At 44.1% G+C, this 24,386-nt stretch overlaps 1 protein-coding gene across 5 annotated transcripts in view; it reads left to right on the top strand.

Annotated features, from left to right (window-relative positions):
• MYO10 (myosin X) overlaps window positions 1-24,386 on the top strand; it is a 268,155-nt gene that overhangs the window by 215,182 nt on the left and 28,587 nt on the right. For 4 of the 5 annotated variants that reach the window (XM_024246955.3, XM_063724070.1, XM_054555429.1 and 1 more), the window contains 8 exons: window positions 7,687-7,811; window positions 7,910-8,024; window positions 14,295-14,401; window positions 15,792-16,025; window positions 16,362-16,407; window positions 17,113-17,988; window positions 19,362-19,485; window positions 24,019-24,262. In XM_024246955.3, the coding sequence (XP_024102723.2) occupies window positions 7,687-7,811; window positions 7,910-8,024; window positions 14,295-14,401; window positions 15,792-16,025; window positions 16,362-16,407; window positions 17,113-17,988; window positions 19,362-19,485; window positions 24,019-24,262 (1,871 nt within the window). The remainder of the gene's footprint in view (window positions 1-7,686; window positions 7,812-7,909; window positions 8,025-14,294; window positions 14,402-15,791; window positions 16,026-16,361; window positions 16,408-17,112; window positions 17,989-19,361; window positions 19,486-24,018; window positions 24,263-24,386) is intronic. The other variant, XM_054555428.1, reaches the window with a different exon arrangement.

Here is a 24,386-nt window from a genome sequence, read left to right as displayed (position 1 = left end):
TGAAGTAAGGATATGGTCAGCTGATGATTGTCTGTGTTTATGGGAGTAACCAGAGTTGGATTTGCTCAGTTTGCAATTTGATTTTCTAAAAGCTCTTCTTTATTCGCTAGTTGCTTCCATATGCAGATGTTTGGCTGAACTCACAATGTAGCAAACTGATTTCTTATCGATGTGGTTGTGGCCCTTGAAATTGTGATCTTTAAGTCACCTGTATTAGACCAAGTCAGTACCTGACAAGTTGATCTCTAAGAATGTTCCTTGTGCTTAAATCTCCAGAGAATGTCTGTGTTTCCAGAAGACGGATTGCCACTGGGAATGATACCTTATAGATCACATTCTCTGCCTAGGTTCCACTTAATCTTTTCCCTAAAGAAGTTTTCATTCCTTTCAGAGTTATATCCCATGGTAATATATCCCAGTTTTATAATGTGTCAGTAGGAAAATAGGTTTGATGCATACGAGTTTGATTTACATGGTAGTTTTCAGGAACGCAAAGCTCTTTGAGACTTACTTTTTAACTTCTTGATTTAAGCAAATGTTAAAACCAGTTTAAGGCCGCGCGTAGTGGCCCAAGCCTGTAATCCCAGCACTTTGGGAGGCTGAGGTGGGTGGATCACCTGAGATCGGGAGTTCAAGACCAGTCTGGCCAACATGGGAAAACCCCATCTCTACTAAAAATACAAAATTAGCCGGGTGTGGTGACACATGCCTGTAATCCCAGCTACCCACTTGGAAGGCTCAGGCAGGAGAATTGCTTGAACCTGGGAGGCAGAGGTTACAGTGAGCCAAGATCGCACCACTGCACTCCAGCCTGGGTGACAAGAGTGAGACTTCATCTCAAAAAAATAAAAAAATATAACCGGGTTGAACAGTCATTTTGCCTTCCTAATTTCCAGTCTCCTCATCTGCAAAATGACTTTTCCCTAAAATCCTGGCTGGCTCTGGAAAAACCCATGGCTCCTGTGTGACAAGCTGGATTCCTACCACTCCCAGCCACCCCTTCCTGGGCTCTTCTCAGGATGCCTTGGTTGGTTTTTGCAAGATTCTCAAATGCTGAAAAACATTAGAACTTTAACGGTCCACAGATAATAAACTCACTGTATTTTCTTTCATTAAATAAGCACAGATTGAATGTCCCCTTACCATAGGCAAATGGCTGTTTCCAAATCCACTGTCATACTTCTTATTGTCATACACTGTTCATGAAATTGCGGAAGGCTCGGTAATGTTCAGGGCAATTGGATTCATTGATACATAAATCAATGCATTTCTGTCTTCATTGGGAAGCACCCTCCCTGCTCTTGGTGTCCCTGTTTGTCAGCACCTCTGTTGTCCTTTATCTAAATAAGCTGCAGGAGGTAAGGTTTGCCTGTAATTGATTTTTGTAGAGGGTTTAGCGTGCCCTGTTATTAATCATTATTAATCATCTAGGCATTCTGAAATCGTATTTTTCAGATTGTATGGAAATAAGTATTTCTACTTATTGTTGGTAGATTAAATTATCCAAAGTATACATTAAAACTACATAGATTTCATCCTGTCTCCAGGATGCAAACTTTCTCTTCCATCCATTTCTTGTCCATTTTAAATGCCTCAGTGTTAGACTGGTACTTAATGTACTTTTTTTTTTTTTTTTCCAAGACAGAGTGTCACTCTGTTGCCCAGGCTGGGGTGCAGTGGCGTGATCTCGGCTCACTGCAATCTCTGCCTCCTGGGTTCAAGCAATTTTCCTGCCTCAACCTCCCAAGTAGCTGGGACTACAGGCGCATGCCACCACACTCAGCTGATTTTTGTATTTTTAGTAGAGACAGGGTTTCACCATATTGGTCAGGCTGGTCTCGAACTGCTGACCTCAGGCGATCCACCTGCCTCGGCCTCCCAAAGTGCTGAGATTACAGGCGTGAGCCACCGCCCCTGGCCTTAATGTACTTAAAAAAAATTTTTTTAACAGCTTTTTTGAGATATGGTTCTTATGTCATGTAATTGCCTTATTTAAAATGTGCAATTCAGTGAGTTTTAAAATTTTTTACAGATATGTGCAGCCATCACCAGAGTCAATTTTAGAACATTTTTGTCACCTCAAAAAGAAACCCCCAGGCTGGGTGTGGTGGCTTATGCCTGTAATCCCAGCACTTTGGGAGGTGGAGGCAGGCGGATTACTTGAAGTTGGGAGTTTGAGACCAGCCTCACCAACATGGAGAAACCCCATCTCTACTAAAAATACAAAATTAGCCAGGTGTGGTGACACATGCCTGTAATCCCAGCTGCTCAGGAGGCTGAGGGCAGGAGAATGGCTTGAAACCAGGAGGCGGAGGTTGTGGTGGGCCGAGACTGTGCTGTTGCACTCCAGCCTGGGCAACAAGAGCGAAACTCTGTCTCAGAAAAAAAAACAAAAAAAAACCCTTGCCTTTTAGCCACCCAGTTTCCTAGGTCCGTGTCCCCACGCAACGACCAGAATCAACTTACTGTTTCCATAGGTTTCCCTGTTTCAGACATCGTCTATATGAATGGAATCATGTAATGTGTATCTTTTGTGACTGTGACTGGTTTTTCCCTTAGCATAATGTTGTCAAGGCTCATCCATGTTGTCGTATGTGTCAGGACTTCATTCCCTTGCATGGCAGGTTAATTTGCATTGATATGTGCATATTATGTACATGATAATGATATATGCCAAATCTGTTTTCTCCATTCATTAGCTCGTGGACATTGGGTGGGCTGTTTCCACTTTAAAGTTGTCCCCCCTAACTCGCAGGCAGCAGCTACTCAGCTGTTCCTGCTTCACCCTGTTCATGCAGGACCTCCAGAAGCCTCCATCTGCTTGTTTCTGTAAAAAATGCTATTTTCAAATTTCTTCAAAGGTATAATCCTACAGAAAATTTTCCAGGACGTATGTGACTATTTCCTTCTTTTAGTGCAGTCTGACTTTTTTCTCTCCCTTTTTTTCTGAGCTGGGTCCCTCCCACCTGTGACCGCCACTCAGTAACAACCTAGCTTGATCTTTCTATTTCTCTTCTTCGTTGTGCAAACATCATAGAGCGCACTGCCACAAACCTAGAGGGTTAGCCTATGACACTCCTAGCTATATGGTGTGGCCCATTGCTCCTAGGCTGCAATCCTGTACAGCATGTTACTGTACAAGACTGTGGGCAGCTGTACCACAGCGATAAGTATCTGTATCTAAACACCTAAACATAGAAAAGGCACAATAAAAATACGGTGTTACAGGCTGGGCGTGGTGGCTCACGCCTGTAATCCCAGCACTTTGGGAGGCCAAGGTGGGCAGACCTCCTGAGGTCAGAAGTTCGAGACTAACCTGGCCAACATGGTGAAACCCTGTCTTTACTAAAAATACCAAAACTAGCCAGTGTGGTGGTGGACACCTTTAATCCCAGCTACTCGGGAGGCTGAGGCATGAGAATTGCTTGAACCTGGGAGGCAGAGGTTGCAGTGAGCTGAGATCGCACCACTGCACTCTAGCCTGGGTGACACAGCGAGACCCTGTCTCAAAAAAAAAAAAAAAAAAAAAAAAAATACAGCGTTTCAATCTTACGGCACCATTGCCGTTATCTGTAGTCTGTCATTGACTGAAACATCATTATGCAGTACATGACTACATTTATACACACATATATAGCTAGAGCAGGGATTTTTGGAGAGGGGTGATCATCTATTTTTTTTTTAAGTAAGATTCTTTCTAGCTTGTTTTTCTCATTCAATAATACCTTATGAAAGGCCCTAGAGTCAATAGGTATGTCTTCAATTTGATCTTTTTTTTTTTGTCCAATTGCCCTATTTTGTTCTTTTAAAAAAATTTTAAATTTATTTTTGTCGTGTACTGATGGGATGTATGAGGTATTTTGATACAGGCATATGATGTATAGTAATCACATCAGGGTAAATGGGGTATCCATCCTCTCAAGCATTTATCCTTTGTGTTACAAACAATCCAGCTATACTTTTAGTTATTTTTAAATATGCAATTAAATTATTATTGGCTATAGTCACCCTGTTGTGCTATCAGATACTAAATATTCATTCTTTCTAACTATTTTTTGTACCCAGTAACCATCGCCATTCCCTGCTACAATTTGTTTTTGTTGTTGTTGTTGTTGTTGTTTTCTCACTCTATCACCCAGGCTGGAGTGTAGTGGCGCAGTCTTGGCTCACTGCAAGCTCTGCCTCCCGGGTTGATGCCATTCTCCCGCCTCAGCCTCTTGAGTAGCTGGGACTACAGGCGCCCGCCACCACACCCGGCTAGTTTTGTTTTTGTATTTTTAGTAGAGACGGGGTTTTACCCTGTCAGCCAGGATGGTCTCAATCTCCTGCATTTGGTCTTATTGGCTGCATGACATTTTTATGACGTGCGTGGTATCAGAATATACCCAGCCGCCGCCCATTTGGGGATGCTCTTGTTCCTAGTGTTGTTGCTGCCACCGAGGGGATCCTTACACAGCACAGATCTGACCCTGTTGGTCTCTACTGTGCGCCTCCCGTGACTCCTTGTGACTCCTTCTTATCTTGAATACAAGAACCATGCGTCCGTCTTCCACCCAGGTCCTTCCCCCTCTGTTCCATCCCATCCTGTTGACTGAAGCTACCAGGTTCCTCTTGGCTTTTCTTCCTGTTTTTCTTTCTGCAGGGAATGCCCCTTCCCTCCAGCATTTTAAGAGTCTAGTTCAAATCTGTGCACTTCCCATGCCCCCTCAGTATTTTTCTCTCTCCAAGGAACTTAATTTTAATCTTTAATTATAGTTTAATATTAGGCTTTTCGCTATCTAAGTACTGATGTACCTGTCCACCCTCCTAAATTGCAGGGTCCTTGGAAACAAAACACAGCTTCCACCTTTTTGAAAAAAGTTTTCCCTGATCATGAATTACAAAACCTTGCACATAGTAGGTGTTCAGTAAATATTCAGTAAACGGATCAAGTGACTGTAATTGCCCTGGGTTAGAGGCTGTTTCTTCCAAACTCCAACCTATTTGTCGCCATCAAGACTTCCCTGTCAGTACACTGCAGGCAGTCTTTGTTGGAGTGAGCTCAGGTTCTGGAAAACTAGTTACCAGTGGAGGCAGCGCGGTAGCGGAGTTTTGAAAGGCGAAATGCCTTTAAGTTGTGCCTTGTCCAGCCTCCAGCTGTGTCATCTTTGAACATTGAATTCACCAGAAAAGGAAATTGCAGCCGAAAAGAGAACCACCAATGGAAATCCAGATCTACCCCCCTCGTGATCTCAGGGTGGGTTGCCGGGGCGACAATCAGCCTATAGATCCCCCTCCCCTGGTTAAGTTACTGGGAAGGGGCAGAGACACAATCGCAATGGGAGCCTGGAACTCGCGGCCGCTCCTCGCTCCCTCCCTCCCCTCCCCGGCTGTGTCAAATCCTACAACCACACCACACTAATTAGCCCGAGAATGGAAGGGGTTGTCATGGCGACCGGGCACTTTTTAAAGCACAGGAATGGTGTTCATTATTGTTCCATGTCTTTAGCTGTGGGGAAAAGGTCAGTGTGGCAGTTGTTTTCCATATGAATTTTGGCCCAAGAGCCAAACTGAAGGTGAAATGCCCCTCGGAGAGACAAGAAGATGGTGAGTGTGGCTGAACTTTTTGGATGGGGAGGCCCTTTTGGTGTAATATCTTTGGTTTTAATAACTCGAGCGCCGGACTGGTGAATTGTGCAGACTTTGTTCAATAGAGACTGGGAGAAAAGAGGGGATCAGGAACAGTGAAAGCCTGAGAGGTAGAGATATTTTGGATGAAAGTCTTTGAGCATCAAGTGATTAAATATTAAATTTAGAAGGTTTCTCTGGTAGTATAAATTTAACAAAGTTGAGTAAGTCTGATACTTTATTCAGTGTTCCTTTTATATTTGCTCTATACTAGTCTTTGTAGATTGGTGCTGTTTAGATTATATTCCCAAAGAAATCTCACAGAAGCGTTGTAACCAAATGCCTTCAGAACAGTCACCCACCCCCCAACCTGCATTTTTAAATCCAGAGATATGGCATAAGAGTCACCAAGGGTAATTTTGTTTTCATATTTTTATGCTTTTCTTACTTTTCTGAGGATAATTTAATCAAGACTAAAAACAGAGAGCCACAGTTCTTTGGATGTTTGCCCTAATTTGCTGGCTGCACTTGGTTGGAATACTGCTAAGTAAAGACAATTTGACCACAGTGTTTGTAGAAGAAATTAAATATGAGAGAAGTCAGCCCACTAGGGCTGATGGCAGCTATTCCATCAAAAGCTGTGAGGGACAGTTGCAAAGCATTCTTTAAATTTCTTTTTTTTTTTGCCAATTTTGAAAGCTTGCAGAATAACATGGCTTTATGCCTAATTTTGTGTTAATGACTGCATTTTTAAGGGTCACAAATTAAGCCACTTTGCATTCTTGTATTTTTTTAACAGTTAGGTCCTATGGTACTATTTTTTTGTCATTGTATTCACAGTTGTGTGGGATAACAACATGCAGCTTAATTAAAGGGAACTCGGGTGGGTGGACTAAAAAAACAAACCACTGTCCCCAGAGTTCCTAAATGGCCCACTTTTTTTTGCTTTCCCTGAAAACCTATTGTCCTGGCCCCAGTGCCAGTTTGTTTGGCAGCTGAACAAATAAGAGAACACATTTTCAGAACATTAAGTCTTGGTTCTGATTTCCTCTGTCCTTAATTTGTATGTTCTCAGGCTTATTTAGTGATCAGAGTATAGAGCTGTCAATAAATAAGTCTTTGACTAGAATTTGAGCAAAGTCAAACTCTTTTTCACCTCTATGTCTTCTACACTGGCTAGCGTGGTCGTCTCCCCTTCTCTACCCCCACCCCCACCCCCACCTCACCTGCCTCAGTGTGGTTATCCACCCATCACCAAGTCACTGTGTTCTTAGGTAAAAAATGACTTTAAATTCAAATTTAAAAAGTAAAATAAAGTGACATTTGTATGACACTTTAAATTCTTTGGGGAAAAAATGATTTTAAAGTGGTGGTACATTCATGATATTTGTGATACAGCCAGAAATGTGAACATGGATATTAATATAAAGGAATTATTGATATCTTTTAAGATATGATACTAGTGTTATATTAACACATGACATATAGTAGAATCTTTGCAAATGAGATGATGTGATGTTTGGGATTTTCTTTTTTTTTTCTTTTTTCTTTTCGTTTTTTGAGACTGCTCTGTCACCAGGCTGTAGTGCAGTGGCGCCATCACTGCAACCTCCGCCTCCCGGGTTCAAGCAATTCTCCTGCCTCAGCCTCCCGAGTAGCTGGGACTACAGGCATGTGCCACCACGCCTGGCTAATTTTTGTATTTTTAGTAGAGATGGGGTTTCACCATATTGGCCAGACTGGTCTCAAACTCCTGACCTTGTGATCTGCCCGCCTCGGCCTCCCAAAGTGCTAGGATTACAGGCGTGAGCCACCGTGCCCAGCTGGGATTTTCTTAAACATACGGGGAGGGAGGAAGTAACTTGTGGTTGGGGTAGGATTGGCAGGGGTTGACGGTTGTTAAAGCGAGATGATGGTTGCACTGGGGTTCCTGTGCTAGTCTATATTTCTGTGTAGGTTCAAGACTCTTGTATGTGTTTTGAAGCAGGGGTAAACCAATGATGGAGGTGGCTTTATTAAGTCTCCCTTATCGAGTTCCATTTTTTCTAATGGTATCCCATCTTTTTCTGCATGGTTTAGATGCCAGACCAGTTTGACCAGGCGGTTGTGCTGAACCAGCTGCGGTACTCAGGGATGCTGGAGACTGTGAGAATCCGCAAAGCCGGGTATGCGGTCCGAAGACCCTTTCAGGACTTTTACAAAAGGCAAGAGGGAACTGAATTGGATTCTCTTTCTTTTCAAAGGGGTTGGAGAAAACAGGGAACCATCGCAGAAGGTGACCCTGTGTGTCTTTACGTTGCAGGTATAAAGTGCTGATGAGGAATCTGGCTCTGCCCGAGGACATCCGAGGGAAGTGCACGAGCCTGCTGCAGCTCTATGATGCCTCCAACAGCGAGTGGCAGCTGGGGAAGACCAAGGTACGACGCGGAGAAAGAGCAACTCCCACTGAATCCCCGACAGATCTCAGGGTGATGCTCACGGGGTGATGCTCACAGGGTTTAGGGCTCTATGACACTGCTACACAATTGTTCTTTCACATTGGGAAGATACTCCTGTTGCCATGCCTACCATAACCTTTTGTCTCCCAAACAGTTACTATTTTATTTGAAGTGAAGTCCTTGACTTGTCAGGGACTCTGTTTCATTAGAGAACCCATTGAAACATCTCATCCTAATTGTTTGTGTGTGTGTATATTTGTTCAGGCTGTCAACAAATGTTGGCAGACGAGTAACAGTGCTTTGGAAGTATGAGGCAGCCCCCAGTGTCTAAGAAGTGATACCCCAGACCCTTCTAACTTTCTCTAATTCAAATACTGGCTTTTATCCCTGCAACCAGAGCAGTGACTGAGCGAGAGATCAGTAGCTGGTCTGAAATCCTTCCGGTTGTCAAAAACTCAGTCCATAAAGCAAAAAGGAAAATCTACTTTTGAAGATGCTGTTGGGGCAGAGGCTCCTTAACCCCCTTTTCCAGATAGGAGCGGAGTATGGGCAGTCGGGCCTGAACATAAAAAATTAGTCATAAAATTTGTTGTATGACTTTTTCTTTCTGGATCAGGGAACTGCCGAGAACCTTGTTTGGATTCCACTCTCATTCCCCACCCACCTCCAATGACTTGTCACATGGAAAAGACAGCAATGTGACTCGACACAAAAATGCAGGCAGCTGAGGACACATGTGTCCTCGAAGAATGAATCCTCATTCCTACTCCTTCTGCCCTTACACACAGCAGTGCAATGTCAGAGAAGTATTTTAAAGCTTCCACTCATAATATGCTGTTTTTAACCTTGGCGTTTCTTTGCTTTATAAAAAGAGGAAAGGAAAGAGGGAGAATGTCGGGGAGAGAGACGTGTGTCTTGCAGTTTGACCAGTGTGAGATTGATGACAAGTACTTAGGCTTCACCTCCTGGCCATTCAGCAAGGGAAAGTCATGATGGACCTACCTCCCTGCTCTAGGGGAATGTTTTACTGGTGAGGGATTTAAGATATAAACACAAAATAGGGTAGAGATGGCATGCAGAGATAATCACATGAGCTAGCTATTGCTCCGTAATACATTACTGCAAACTTCGTGGCTTTAACAACACACATTGATTATCTCATAGTATTTAAGGGTCAGAGCTGGGGCACAGCTGAGCTGGGTCCTCTGATCAGGGTCCCCCAAGCCTGCAGTCCCTGTATCTTGGGGCTTTGTTCCTTTCTGGACCTCAGGGCGTCTTCCAGGTTCACTTGGTCATTGGCTAAATTCATTTCCCTGTGTTTTTGCAGGACTGAAGTCCCTGTTTTCTTGCTAGTTGTTGGCTGGGAACCACTCACAGCTCCGAGAAGCCCCTGAAGTTCCTTGACACATGGCCCCCTCGCCACATGGCAGCTCACTTCTTTCAGGCCAGCAGGATAACCCCATGCTCCAGCGTAGGACAGAGTGTTATATGATGTAATGTTCTCACGGAAGTGACATCCCATCACCTTTCCTGCAGTCTAATGGCTAGAAGCAAGTCCCAGGTTGCACCCCCACTCAGGAAGATTAAAGAGGGTTGTAACCCACTGGGGGCTACCTGAGGGTGTTCCTCCCACAGGAGGTCTCTCTACCTGGAATCTTACTCTCTACTCCTGTAGCCAACTCATCTTTAGGTCTTGGCTTAGATGTAGACTTTGAAAGGACTCCTTTTTTGACATTCCCCAGTGCACCCTACAGCTGGGGTAAGCCCCCTCCTCTGTTGTCCCAGGTCATCCTCTTCTTAGCCCTGATGTAGACTTCATATGCTGTCCTGTTGTCTTGCTGTTGGCTTCTCTACGATCACCCAGTAGAGCATGTAGAGCTGATTGTTCATTCTACACAGTGCTGAGCTTAATCAGTGTCTGTGAGTTGCTGAAAAACTATAAGCGGTGACACAGGATGTCATACATTTATTTACTTAGGAAAACTTTCTGAAGAAAATGGCTCAAGTGGAGCTCTTGGCAGTGCAATATAATCTGCTCTGATTTTGTTTAATCAAAAAGAAATTGCAGGCCAGGCACAGTGGCTCACATTTGTAATTCCAGCCCTTTGGGAAGCTGAGGCAGAAGAAGGATCGCTTGAGCCCAGGAGTCTGAGACCAGCTTGGAAAACATAGTGAGACCTTTTCTCTACTGAAATTCAGAAAAATTAGTCAGGCTTGGTGGCATGTGCCTATAGTCCCAGCTACTTGTGTGGCTAGAGTGGGAGGATTGCTTGAACCCAGGAGGTCAAGACTGCAGTGAGCCCTGATCATGCCACTGCACTCTAGCCTGGGCGACAGAGTGAGACCTTGTCTCAAAAACAAAAAGAAATTGCATGCTCTATAAACGAGTCACCTCACTGCCTTCTACAGTGGAGTAACATTAGAGATCATTAAAATTCACCCTAGCCATTAACAGTCTTTTCTGGGCTCCAAGTACTAATCCAACTTCACTTAGAATTTACATTATGGAAATCAGGCCCAAGGCAGGTTTGGGACGTAGTGTAGCATAGGGGACACAGAGACAAGGGCGTTGTCCTCAATTTACTGTGTTGGAAGATAAGATATTCATACACAGTGGATGAATTAAATCATGCAGTACAGTCTTTTTAAAGGAGTAAGGAAACAGCTTCTTCAGGAGACAGATCTCTATGGATTGAAATGATCAAGGAAGTATTCAAGAAGAAGAAGTATTTAAAGAGGAGTTCAGTTTTAATTGGTGAAAACTTGGGAGTAGAAGTTGGATGGAAGTTTATTTTTCCACAGACACGTTAGGAAGTAAATGCAAACATCAAAGCATTTCAATTGTGCCTTCTTGATAGCTTTGATCTTGACCAGTGTTTGATTTACATGTTGGATAGCAGGTGTTTTGGTGTGTTGCCTGCAGAAGGTCTTTCTGTTTAAAGCCTCAAACCTCTAATGAACTTCTGGTCTTCTGGTAAAGGAATGTCTGCCGTACGCAACAGGCAAGTGTGGCCAGTGTTGAAGGCAGCTAATTAGACATGGCCCCACGTCTGAACTGGCTGACTTATCTAAAACATATTTGTTCTTGTAAGGCAAGCATTCTTACCTAGAGGACTGGGGAAGCATTACTAGGAATTGAGGCGGCCTGTCGGATGCTTCATGGCACAGCCCATGGGGAGGAGATTGCAATGTATTTCCCTGCTGAACAGCTGCGTTTACTGCGTTTACGGTGACTGAGGTGGGCAGCTGGTCCCGCTCCTTCCTGGTTTTGGCTTTTCCCACTGCCTCAAGGATTCCTCAAGACTCAAGACTTTTACTTTTCTGACCCTCTGGACTTCAGTGTCAGACTTTTCTTCCTCAGTTCTGTGGCAATGAAGCATGCAGGAGGTATTTTTATAAAGACAGTGTGCTAGAATAACCCACAGGATCTTAAGCTACCTAAGAAGATAAAAGTGCAAAAGAACCACGTGAAATGGTTCCTGTTGGATATTGAGTCAAGTTCAGCCAAGCAGCGCCTGAGTGGGTACCACCCTTTGCTCAGCTGCTTTGGTGCCTGCTTTGATGCCACATTCCCAGTCACTAGGTTGTGCCAACTTGGTCTTGGCTGAGTCCTGGGAACATGGCAAAGTGACACAAGGGCTCACAGAAACACTTTCTGTATTAGTCTGTTCTCACACTGCTAATAAAGACATACCCGAGACTGGGTAATTTATAAAAGAAAGAGGTTTAATGGACTCACAGTTCCACATGGCTGGGGAGGCCTCACGATCATGGCAGAAGATGAAGGAAGAGTAAAGACACGTCCTACATGGCAGCAGGCAAGAGAGCGTGTGCAGGGCAACTCTCCTTTTTAAAACCATCAGATCTCATGAGACTTATTCACTATCATGAGAACAGCATGGGAAAGACTCGCCCCCATGATCCAATTACCTCCCACCAGGTCCCTCCCATGACACATGGGAATTATGGGAGCTACAATTCAAGATGAGATTTGAGTGGGGACACAGCCAAACCTATCACTTTCCTTCTGTCATTGTCTAAATTCAGGGTTCATGTTCTTAATGAAACTGACAGGTCCCTAAAAGCATTTTCTCTATTTGTTTGCCCTTTAGGTTGGTGAAGGAGAATGTAAATAAAGATGTGGAAAAATACTTTTTAAAAAAATATTTATTTATTTATTTTGAGAGCTGTCTTTTTAATGGACTGAAAACTAAAGCAAGTGTTTGTCTGATTCTGATTCTAACCAAGACATTCTTTTGACTTCCAATGGTGGAGAAGACCTTTGTTCCTTCACAAAGGTTTCCACTTGTTCACATCATCGCTGTGTCACTCATGAGAGTTGACACTTTTGTCTCTTTCGTCACCACCACCCCCTTCCCCAAGGTTTGGCTATTACTTTTCCTTTTAAGCACTCATAAGAGCAAAAGCATTAGAGTAAGATATGTAATACCAAACAAATATCTCAAAGAGAAGTTGAAATACTTCCTTAAAAGTCCAGTCTTGATGAAAACTGCTTTTGCTGCATGGTTTTGATATGTACAGGGAATTCTGTATTTCTGAACATCTTTAATGATGATCACATCCAACAAACTTTACACTTGTAGCTTCTGTAGCAACAGAATATATATATATATATTCTCATATATATGAGTATGTATAAGTATATATGAGTATAAATGTGTATATGTGAGTATGTATATATATGAATGTGTATATATGTATGTGTGTGTATATATATGTGTGTATATATATGTATATATGTTGCTTTTTTGGAGACAGAATCTCACTCTGTTGCCCAGGCTGGAGTGCAGCAGCATGATCTTGGCTCACTGCAACCTCCGCCTCCCAGGTTCAAGCAATTCTTCTGCCTCAGCCTCCCAAGTATCTGGGATTACAGGCACCCCCACCATGCCTGGCTAATTTTTTGTATTTTTAGTAAAGGCAGGGTTTCCCCGTGTTGGCCAGGCTGGTCTCCAACTCCTGACCTCAGGTGATCCACCTGCCTCAGCCTCCCAAAGTGCTGAGATTACTGCCATGAGCCACTGCGCCCGGCCAACAGAATATATTAATTGTATTACAAGGAGAGGATTGTATGAAGAGCTTTCCTAGGAGAATGATTTGTGATGGAGTTTTACCCAGAGCAGGAATAGGTACGGCTGTGAGTCACAAGGTGGTAGGACTCTTTATTTGCTTTTTTTGCCCAAATGTCATGGAGGACACAGAGCAGAACCTGGAAAAATGTGCCATTGGGAGAACATGATGCACCATTTTAGTCCAGAATGACTCATGGAAGCATAAAGTAAAAAACTGTGGAGACACCAAAATGCGTCTGTGTGGACTGTTAACAAAAAAGCATGAAAATGTTTGATACTGGTTGTTATAGGGAATCATTCCAAATTTCTTATGTATGTATTAAATCTGAAATGGCAAAATTAAAAGCTACTTTATCAAGAGAAGGTCCTGGTATTATCATACCTTTTCAAAAACTAGGATTTCTGATACAAAGTGCCAATTACCTGACACACTTATTTGATAAGCAGAGGGTGGACGTGTCCATTCTCAGAAACAGGCAAGCAAACAGCTACAATTTATTTAGTCCTGCTTCTCCTGTGCTTGTGATAGTCAAACTGAGATGTAACTGAAATAATTCAGTTCTCATTTTAAACTCAGTTTTCAGAATTATGTTCTTAACGTCAATATTTTGAGTGCATTTAAGTTTTTGAAGCCAAGATACTCTGATTGTAATCACATAGCAGGCACAAAGAGAGGATTTCCACATAAAGGCAAAATAACGTTTTAGAAATTTCCTGGCTTCCCTTCCTTCCTCCTTTCCTTCCTCCGCTTTCTGCATCTCTGAATCATATTACGTAGACTCAATGTAGTGACCAGTGCTGGTCCATGAACTATTCATCCCAGCCCATGATGTGTTAAGTGTTGAGAAGCTTAGATAGCAATTTGGTAGTCATCTTATTATGCCTGTTGAATTTAGTAACAATAACCATAAAAGGGACTTGTATTTCTATGCAGCATTTTTGTTTTTCCTTGTAATATATCTTTATTGGTTTTTGCAACTGTTTTAGTCCATGACAGGTGGAACCTTTAAAAAGCACTATTCTAGAAAGCATGGCCATGTGGTGGATCAAACTTAGAGAAAAAAGCCTTAACCCCAGAAGATATCTCTGACTCAGAAATGCCTTCCTTCTGCCGGCTACGTTCTTTGCTTCTGACATGTGACTCCCTCCTGAGCAGGTCTTTCTTCGAGAATCCTTGGAACAGAAACTGGAGAAGCGGAGGGAAGAGGAAGTGACCCACGCGGCCATGGTGATTCGGGCCCATGTCTTGGGCTTCTTGGCACGGTAAGAACCCCACGCTGAGGGGAGAAGGCAGTAAGCTCCATGAGGGGGTCCTTTCTTCCCAGTGTGTTCCAGTGGAGTGGCCTGAGGTTTTCGAATTGAGGGGAGCCTCAGGTCAGGCCTCGTAAGCAGCCACTCCACTCAGGAGTGGCAGAGGTAGGAAAGGGAGCTCTGCACTTTTTGACATCTCAGGTAGAAAGAACAGTGACATCAGGGAACTCTACTGAGATCTGTTTATTTATTTGAGATAGGGTCTCTGTCTCTGAGGCTAGAGTGCGGTGGCACGATCATGGCTTATTGCAGCCTTGACCTCCTGGGCTCAAGCAATTCTTCCACCTCAGACTCCCAAGTAGTTGGGACTACAGACACACACCACCATGCCTGACTAATTTAAAAAAAAAATTTTTTTTTAGAGATGGGTCACTTCATGTTGCCCAGGAGGGTCTTAAACTCCTGAGCTCATGGGATCCTCCCGGCTGACAAAGTGCTGGGATTACAGGTGTGAGCCACCGTACCCAGCCTTCTCCTGATACTTAAATTGTTTGCTTACTTCCTCTGCACCAGGTCTTGAAGCCACAGCGGCCTGGCTGTTCACCTTGGTGTTATCATTTTGGCTATAGAGACCCATCCTCCAGCTGTTTGAGGAATGAGGTGACTTCTTTTTTTGTTGTTTTTTTTTTGAGACAGAGTCTCGCTCGGTCGTCTGGCTGGAGTGCAATGGTGTAATCTCAGCCCACTGCAACTTCCGCCTCCTGGGTTCAAGTGTTTCTCCTGCCTCGACCTCCCAAGTAGCTGAGACTATAGGTGCATGCCACCACGCCTGGCTAATTTTTGTATTTTTAGTAGAGACAGGGTTTCACCATGTTGGCCAGGATGGTCTCGATCTCTTGACCTTCGTGATCCATCCGCCTGCCTCGGCTTCCCAAAATGCTGGGATTACAGGCATGAGCCACCGCACCTGGCCTGAGGCAACTCTCTTCATGTGCGTTTTAGTTCCGTCCACTATGCCTGTGAAACGCTACATGTTACATTTTCTGAAGCACAAAGCTGTCCTGCTGTGATGATTTTTTTCATATGAACAGGAGAATATATCAGATCTCTTTGGGAACTATTTACCCAACTTTCTGCCAAGACTACTTAAAGCCAACGTGAGGGGTTATGTGTTTATTTAGCTGAGATAGTGGTAGGCTTCTTACTTTAGTTTTGTTTGTTGTTATTTCTTTGTTTTTCTTCTGTTTTGTTTTGACCAAAGGGGCCTCCTTGTTCTCTCCAGTTTCCATAATGAGAGTATCATTCTAAAACTGGGTCCTCTTTTGTCTCGTAGCCTTGATGTGAGCTCATTTGAATAGCTCATTACTTCAATGCCGATTCTCTTGTTTTCTTTCATTTTCAGAAAACAATACAGAAAGGTCCTTTATTGTGTGGTGATAATACAGAAGAATTACAGAGCATTCCTTCTGAGGAGGAGATTTTTGCACCTGAAAAAGGCAGCCGTAGTTTTCCAGAAGCAACTCAGAGGTCAGATTGCTCGTAGAGTTTACAGACAATTGCTGGCAGAGAAAAGGGAGCAAGAAGAAAAGAAGAAACAGGAAGAGGAAGAAAAGAAGAAACGGGAGGAAGAAGAAAGGTACAGTACCTTTCTTGCTGGGATGAAACAAAAGGATACATTTTGAGTGCTATGCTCGGTATCTGTCTGTGCGGCCAGAAATCCCAGCAGATGCCCCAGAACCTACAATTTGAAACAGTAACTCTTGGTGGCTAGAATATAAAATTCCTTGGCAGCATTAAAGACCCAGTTCTGTGAATATTTTTATTCATACAGAATAAATCCACGGCCAGAGGAAGGGGCTCTGTCTTTCATGCTTTCTGTCTTTGGCAAAGCTGTTTTAAAAAGGTAGATCTCTCTGAAAAGTGGTTCTAGGGTTATTGTTGTTGATTTTCACTTTTTCTCTACTATTTTTAGAGAAAGAGAGAGAGAGCGAAGAGAAGCCGAGCTCCGCGCCCAGCAGGTAATGAGTGCAGTGACAACTTAGCCTCTCGTGTTTCTACTTCCCTTCCACTTCTAACGCTTGGACTCTAGGAATCAAAACTGCATTAAAGTAGAAAGATAACAGGAAGAACAATTTAAGAGGATGTGTTTATGATGCAATTTCTGACCCATTACATTTGGGTAAAGTGTAGTGAATGGCTGAGGTTTCAGTGTGCATCACAAGAGTATAATTTCTCTAAATCAGTATAACCAGCGTGTTAGTTTGCTAGGCCCACCACAGCCAAGTACCACAGACTGGTGGATTGAACAGTGGAAATTGATTTTCTCCCAGCTCTGGAGGCCGGAACTGCGAGATCAAGGTATCCTCAGGTTTGATGTCTTCTGAGGCCCCTCCCCTTGGCTTGCAGGTGGCTGTCTGTCCAGTGTGTCCTCACGCAGACTTTTTTCTCTGTGTGACCTAGTCTTCTGTTCCCAAAAGGACACCAGTCATCTTGGATTAGGGCCCACCCTAGTGAACTCATTTTAACTTAGTCACCCCTTTAAAAGCCGTATCTCCAAATGCAGTCACATTCTGCAGTATTGGGGGTTAGGACTTCAACCTATAGACTTTATGGGGACGCAGTCCAACTCATAATGACCATATTTCATCCTGGTTGCAAAGTGGGAGCTATGCTTGGACTTTTGTACTGAAGCCTTCTGAAATCTCCCTTCTGCTTCTGTCCAGGAAGAAGAAATGAGGAAGCAGCAAGAACTCGAAGCCTTGCAGGAGAGCCAGAAGGAAGCTGAACTGACCCGTGAACTGGAGAAACAGAAGGAAAACAAGCAGGTGGAAGAGATCCTCCGTCTGGAGAAAGAAATCGAGGACCTGCAGCGCATGAAGGAGCAGCAGGAGCTGTCGCTGACCGAGGCTTCCCTGCAGAAGCTGCAGGAGCGGCGGGACCAGGAGCTCCGCAGGCTGGAGGAGGAAGCGTGCAGGGCGGCCCAGGAGTTCCTTGAGTCCCTCAATTTCGACGAGATCGACGAATGTGTCCGGAATATCGAGCGGTCCCTGTCGGTGGGTAGCGAATTTTCCAGCGAGCTGGCTGCGAGCGCATGCGAGGAGAAGCCCAACTTCAACTTCAGCCAGCCCTACCCGGAGGAAGAGGTCGATGAGGGCTTCGAAGCCGACGACGACGCCTTCAAGGACTCCCCCAACCCCAGCGAGCACGGCCACTCAGATCAGCGAACGAGTGGCATCCGGACCAGCGACGACTCTTCGGAGGAGGACCCATACATGAACGACACGGTGGTGCCCACCAGCCCCAGTGCGGACAGCACAGTGCTTCTCGCCCCATCAGTGCAGGACTCTGGGAGCCTACACAACTCCTCCAGTGGTGAGTCCACCTACTGCATGCCCCAAAATGCTGGGGACCTGCCCTCCCCAGATGGCGACTATGACTACGACCAGGATGACTATGAGGATGGTGCCATCACTTCCGGCAGCAGCGTGACCTTCTCCAACTCCTGTGGCAGCCAGTGGTCCCCCGACTACCGCTGCTCTGTGGGAACCTACAACAGCTCAGGTGCCTACCGGTTCAGCTCTGAGGGGGCGCAGTCCTCGGTGAGTACCTGCCTGGCATGTCCCAGTGAAATAGGTGGCTGGTCACACCCACCCCTGTTGCATCCTCAAGTTGAATGAAGATAGCCATAAGATATCTGTGCAAAGATTGCAGAGTTGTGGTCTTAGAGATCAGCTTAAACCTTTTTCTTATTCCGTAAGCCAATTGCATTCATAAGTAGAACTTTGATGTGCCTGTTTCAGTTTTAGCACAAAGCCCAGAGCTGAACTGTGCCCAAGACTTGAGAAAACTGGCTATTTATTTATTTATTGTTGTTGTTGTTGTTTTTGAGGTGGAGTCTTCTCTGTCACCCAGGCTGGAGTGCATTGGCAGGATCTCGGCTCACTGCAGTCCCCACCTCCCGGGTTCAAGCTATTCTCCTGCCTCAGCCTCCTGAATAGCTGGGATTACAGATGCCCGCCAGCACACCCGTCTAATTTTTGTATTTTTAGTAGAGATGGTGTTTTACCATGTTGACCAGGCTGCTTTTGAACTCCTGACCTCAGGTGATCCACCTGCCTCGGTTGCTGGGATTACAGGCGTGAGCCACCATGCCCGGCCGAAAACTGGCTTTTTAAATGGAGCTTTTGTTTATTTTATTTTATTTCTTCCTTCCCTTTTTTTATAATTTGAATGGAACTTTTAGCTTTGCCGTGCTGCGTTAGGAAATGAAGACACACCCTAAACTGGAACAAGACTTGGCAGGGGTGAATTGGCAAACTTTCCTTACACTAACTTCACAACCCGAACCACACGATGTGATTTCTTGTAGTGGCTGTAAAGGAAGAAGCTGCAGGGCTTAAATGCACTCTTTCCAGTTTCTGGATTTATCTGTAGTTTACTTTTATTTTGTCGCTTTGGTCTTGCATTGAATGTTCTCTTAACTTTCAAAGATTTGAAAATATATTTAACATAGTAATTCAGAGGGGGTTAACTCTTGCATGGTTTGATTAAAATTATAGCCTTAAAAAGCATTGTTAGTTTTAGGGCAGATAGCCTTTGGATTCAAGTATATCTTGTCTTTCATGTATCAATTCAACTGACCATTTGACCTTAAAAGTTGGTATTTTTAATTCTGAATTATTTGTGTGCTACCGTAAATCAGGCGTATTGCTTCTTTATCAGTTGTTTTTTTCTTTTTTCTTTCTTTTTTTTTTTTGAGATGGAGTCTTGCTCTGTCGCCCAGGCTGGAGTGCAGTGGCGTGATCTCTGCTCACTGCAGTCACTGCCTCCTGGGTTCGAGTGATTCTCCTGACTCAGCCTCTCGAGTAGCTGTGTTTCTGTATTTTTTTCAATGATGATACATGCTGGGTATTTTCGTGGCTTGCTTTGTGACCTTTTCCCTCACCATTGGCTTCTCTCTCTCTCGGTCCAGTTTGAAGATAGTGAAGAGGACTTTGATTCCAGGTTTGATACAGACGATGAGCTTTCATACCGGCGTGACTCTGTGTACAGCTGTGTCACTCTGCCATATTTCCACAGCTTTCTGTACATGAAAGGTATGACTGCAGCTGCCGTGGAGTCTGGGTTAGGGGGAGAGCGAGGTGTTATTTTATCCGGGCTGATGGATGGGGGTGGGAAATAACGGAGGTGTTATTGTATCTGGGCTGATGGATGGGGACTGGGAAAGTCATTCTACCTACCCTTACCTCGGTGTTGGGCCACTTAGATGAATGAAGGGACGCCTTGTCATGTTGGTGTGACACGGGTGATGTGGTCCTACCAGCATGAACACAGCTGTGACTCCCCTGGTTTGGTGCAGAGTGGCAGGACAAAGTATTTGCAACCACTGCCTCCATTATCAGTCCTTCTCCCCTCTGTCTTTCCCTGTCTCGTTTTCCTTTCTTAGCTCTTTCTTCATCCTTCTTCTATTTTCTCTCCCTCTCTCTCCCACTTTCTCTTTCACTGTCTCCTTCTCTGTCTCTGTCTCATTGCTCTCTCTCACATATGCAGACATACAAACCAATGTATGTGTTGCTGCTGCTGCTGGAATTGGTCGAGACCCATTCTCATGATAAACTGCATGTTCTCTCCTGCCAGGGATATTAGAGAGCCTAAAAGGATGTGCTATACATGGGAGAAAGTGAGGTCTCACTGAGGTCCACTGCTCGCTTGAACTGCTCACCATACCTACTTCATCATGAGCATTTGCATTGTATGCTTTGATTGTTACTAACCTTTGAATATACTTTGCTGAACCTTAACACTTAGGGGCTTTGACTCACGCTCCTTTTGGAAAATTATTTACTATTTATGTATCTATTTATTTAGGTATTTATTTAAGACAGGGTCTTGCTCTGTTACCCAAGCTAGAGGGCAGTGGTGTGGTCATGGCTCACTGCAGCCTCGAACTCAGGTTCAAGCCATCTTCCTGCCGCAGCCTTCTTAGAAGCTAGGACTGCAGGCACACACCATCATGCCAGGCTAATTTTTTATAGAGATGGAATCTCACTGTGTTGCCCAGGCTGGTCTCCAACTCTTGGCCTCAAGCAGTCCTCCCACCTTGGCCTCCCAAAGTGCAGGAATTGCAGGCATAAGCCACCATGCCTGGCCAGAAAATTATTTCATTATTTAATTGGGACCTTGTATTTATGCTTTGTTCCTGTACTTGACTCTGACTCGTAACTCAGTGACAGGGATAATAAGAAACCATAATCATCACCAATTTTGGGCAGGAGTTTTACGTGGATGGTTAAAAAGAAGGGACCGTCCTGTTTCTCGCATGGACCTAGACTGGAGAGAGGAGAGAGTCGAGAACGTGGGGATGGACAGGGATATGAGAACCTTCCTCCCCAGGTCTCCTTTTCTTGCTTTCTCCCATCTTTGATTTTTAAATTTGTCTTCTCCTTCCCTTTTCTTCACTTTCCTTTTTACTGCCATCTTTCTTCATTTACATTTACATTTTCTTTTTTTTGTCTTCACCACCATGAAAACCTTTTTTTTTGAGACAGGATCTTGCTCTGTTGCCCAGGCTGGAGTGCAATGGCACAATCTTGGCTCACTGCAGCCTCCGCCCCCCGGGTTCAAGTGATTCTCCTGCCTCAGCCTCCTGAGTAGCTGGGATTACAGGCACGCACCAATGCCCAGCTAATTTTTGTATTTTTAGTAGAGACGGGATTTCACCATGTCGGCCAGGCTGGTCTCGAACTCCTGACCTTGTGATCTGCCCACCTTAGCCTCCCAAAGTGCTGGGATTACAGGAGTGAGGCACCGCACCCAGCCATGAAAACCCTTTTATTCAATTTTCCCTTCTTTCTTTCTGTGCTTCTCTTTTCTATTAGCTTCTTTACCTTTTTTTCCATGTCTTTCCTTTTGTTGTCTTCAATATTTTTTTTCTGTTTTCTTCACTTATGGCTTTGCTTGCTGGATTCCTTTTTTGCTTCACCTGCTCCTCTTAGAAAACATGGGTCTAGTGACGACTATCAGTCATTTGCCTTTCAGAGTTCTGCCATCCTCAGCTTTGGGGCCCCACAGTGCTCATGAAACCCCTAGAAGGTTTGGTTTAGGGGAGACTTTTAGTAGGACTGTTGGAATGCAAAACATCGAGGGTGATGTAGGCAGCACTGGAACACCTGACAAAGGAAAAAATGTCATTGCGAATCAGAACCTAATGATCCAAGGCTATGATCTAAGTATTTAATCATAGCATCTTAAGATTTTCTCAGTTAGAAATCATCTTAACTGTTTTTACTAATATATAATTCCCATTCCTCAATTTTTGATTCCCTAAGTTAATTTGAAAATTCTCTTCAATATTCCTCTTATTTTTAATGTATGGCATTGATTTTTTTTTTTTTTTTTTTTTTTTTTTTTTTTTTTTTTGAGACAGAGTCTCGCTCTGTCACCCAGGCTGGAGTGCAGTGGTGCGAACTTGGCTCACCACAACTGCCGCCTCCCGGGTTCGAGCTATTCTTCTGGCTCAGCCTCCTGAGTAGCTGGGATTACAGGTGCGCGCCACCACGCCTGACTAATTTTTGTATTTTGAGTAGAGACGGGGTTTCACCATGTTGGCCAGGCTGGTCTTGAACTCTTGACCTTGTGATCCACCCGCCTCAGCCTCCCAAAGTGCTGGGATTACAGGCGTGAGACACCACGCCCAGCAGCATTGATTTATTATACAGTTACTGGATTAAAACCAGTAAGAGTAGGAAAAAAGTAAAGATACATTCAAAGTATTAAAATCAGGGTCAAAGAAGTTAAATGGGTGAGTTTTCGGCATCTCTTAATAAAGCTATTTTGTAAATGCAGCATCATTTAATATTTAATAAAACTTTAATTAAAGCCAAAAAGTTTCAGAGCAACTAATGAATGAAAAAGAAAATCTAATCACCAGTTTATATTTTATGGGCATAAATAAGTTCTTAAAACCAAATAACCTACTAAAGATGTTTGCAATTAGGAAATTACAGCATTAAGTAGATTCTCTAAGTGATGAATTATCAAGAGAGGGCCTGGAATTGCAAAGGGAGGGCCAAGAGTGAGTGCTATCGATAACAGAACAACAGATTAAATAAACTAATGGTGAGGGCTGTTGTGATGACTGTTCTAATCTTCGAAACAACTGTGAATAAGCTTTATCATTTAACAACAACAAGATAATAACTTTGCACAATTTTCCTCCAGGCTTGTTTTGAGAAACCCAGATTAAAGTCACAAATCAAAACACTAATAATGTTTCATTCTGGTAGCCCTTGGCAAGTTTGCCATATGTTAGGACACAGCTCTGCAGCTTGGCACAATTACCAAAGATGTCTCAGCTAGATGAGCAGGGGCCTCTTGGACAAAAGGAGGGAGAGGAGTCTAGAAAGTTCAGTGAAGCAAGTGCACTGTCTGGTTTTCACACACTGAACGCATAAAAGGATAGGATTATACTTACTTTAAATATCCCATGTTTAAATGACCCTTATTTTCATTACTGGTTGGTCAAAAGAAAATAATGTGTGGACAGTCTTATAATAACAGATGTGTGTAAGATGTTGATCTTGAGCAGGTTGGGGAATCTGGAATACAAAATTATCCTCCTGGAAGAGCATAGCAAGATTTTTTTATCCTATGAAAGATAACATCTGTATGTTTCAGTTCAAATCTTAGTGTAGTTTGTACTCTTGCTTTTTTTTTTTTCGTAGTCTCAGTCTTATACCTGTAAACCATTTTCAGATGATGCTTTTCTTTGAAAAGATGTTTTTCTCCAAAAAGCCATATTGTCTTTACCTATCTAAGTTGAACTTTATCAGTCAGTCCTGGAATCACTGATAATTCTTGTTCGCACATTGACCAAATATGGAAGGAAATGGGTAAACTTTGTTTATTTTTTGAGACGGAGTCTCACTCTGTCACCCAGGCTGGAGTCTAGTGGTACAATCTCGGCTCACTGCAACCTCCTCCTCCTGGGTTCAAGCGATTGTCCCGCCCCAGCCTCCCAAGTAGCTGGGATTGCAGGCACGAAACCACCACGTCCACCTAGGTTTTGTATTTTTAGTAGAGACAGGGTTTTATCATGTTGGCCAGGCTGGTCTCGAACCCCTGACCTCAAATGATCCACCTGCCTCGGCCTCCCAAAGTGCTGGGATTACAGGCATGAGCCACCGCTCCTGGCCCAAAAAACGGGTAAAGAAACTGGTAAACTTTGACACCATGTTAAAATAATTTTCCCTCTCTGGGGCATTTGGAGATAAGCCTGATCCATACATAGGGACATGGTTCTCACCCTTGGCTTTGGTCAAGTTCATTACTTGCTGTCAGTTCATTACTTGCTTTTCTATTGGCTCCTTTCAAAGCTTTCTCAGCTAAGTGAGCAGGAACTCCTTTGGATAGAAGGATTCTCGTGTAATCTAGCCCAGCTGGTGTGACATCTGTGTGGTGCCCCCAGACATGAGCTAGCAGTGCCACTCCTCACTGAGGGGTCTCTGCGGTGCTACAGCTGGGGCAGAGTCTAAGCTCGGCTAGACTTTAACACCTGCTATGCATGTTGTTGTCATCCAATTTGACTGACTTTTCTTTCATCCCTCTCTACCCAATCTTGCGGGGAACAGGTGGCTTGATGAACTCTTGGAAGCGCCGCTGGTGCGTCCTCAAGGATGAAACCTTCTTGTGGTTCCGCTCCAAGCAGGAGGCCCTCAAGCAAGGCTGGCTCCACAAAAAAGGTGGGGGCTCCTCCACGCTGTCCAGGAGAAATTGGAAGAAGCGCTGGTTTGTCCTCCGCCAGTCCAAGCTGATGTACTTTGAAAACGACAGCGAGGAGAAGCTCAAGGGCACCGTGGAAGTGCGAACGGCAAAGTAGGTTGCTAAGCCTGGCTGTGGCCCGATAGGTTGCTCGATGGTTTACGCTGGTGGTCACAGAGCCACGCTGTGCAAGTTCCTTGCAGCGGCAGTAGCCTGTAGTAGGTGTCCTGATAATTCA

The sequence above is a fragment of the Pongo abelii genome, chromosome 4, assembly GCF_028885655.2.
Source record: "Pongo abelii isolate AG06213 chromosome 4, NHGRI_mPonAbe1-v2.0_pri, whole genome shotgun sequence".
Classification (NCBI taxonomy): domain Eukaryota; kingdom Metazoa; phylum Chordata; class Mammalia; order Primates; family Hominidae; genus Pongo; species Pongo abelii.
The sequence above is the reverse complement of the archived record's forward strand: the minus strand, read 5'-3'. Positions and strand labels throughout refer to the sequence as shown.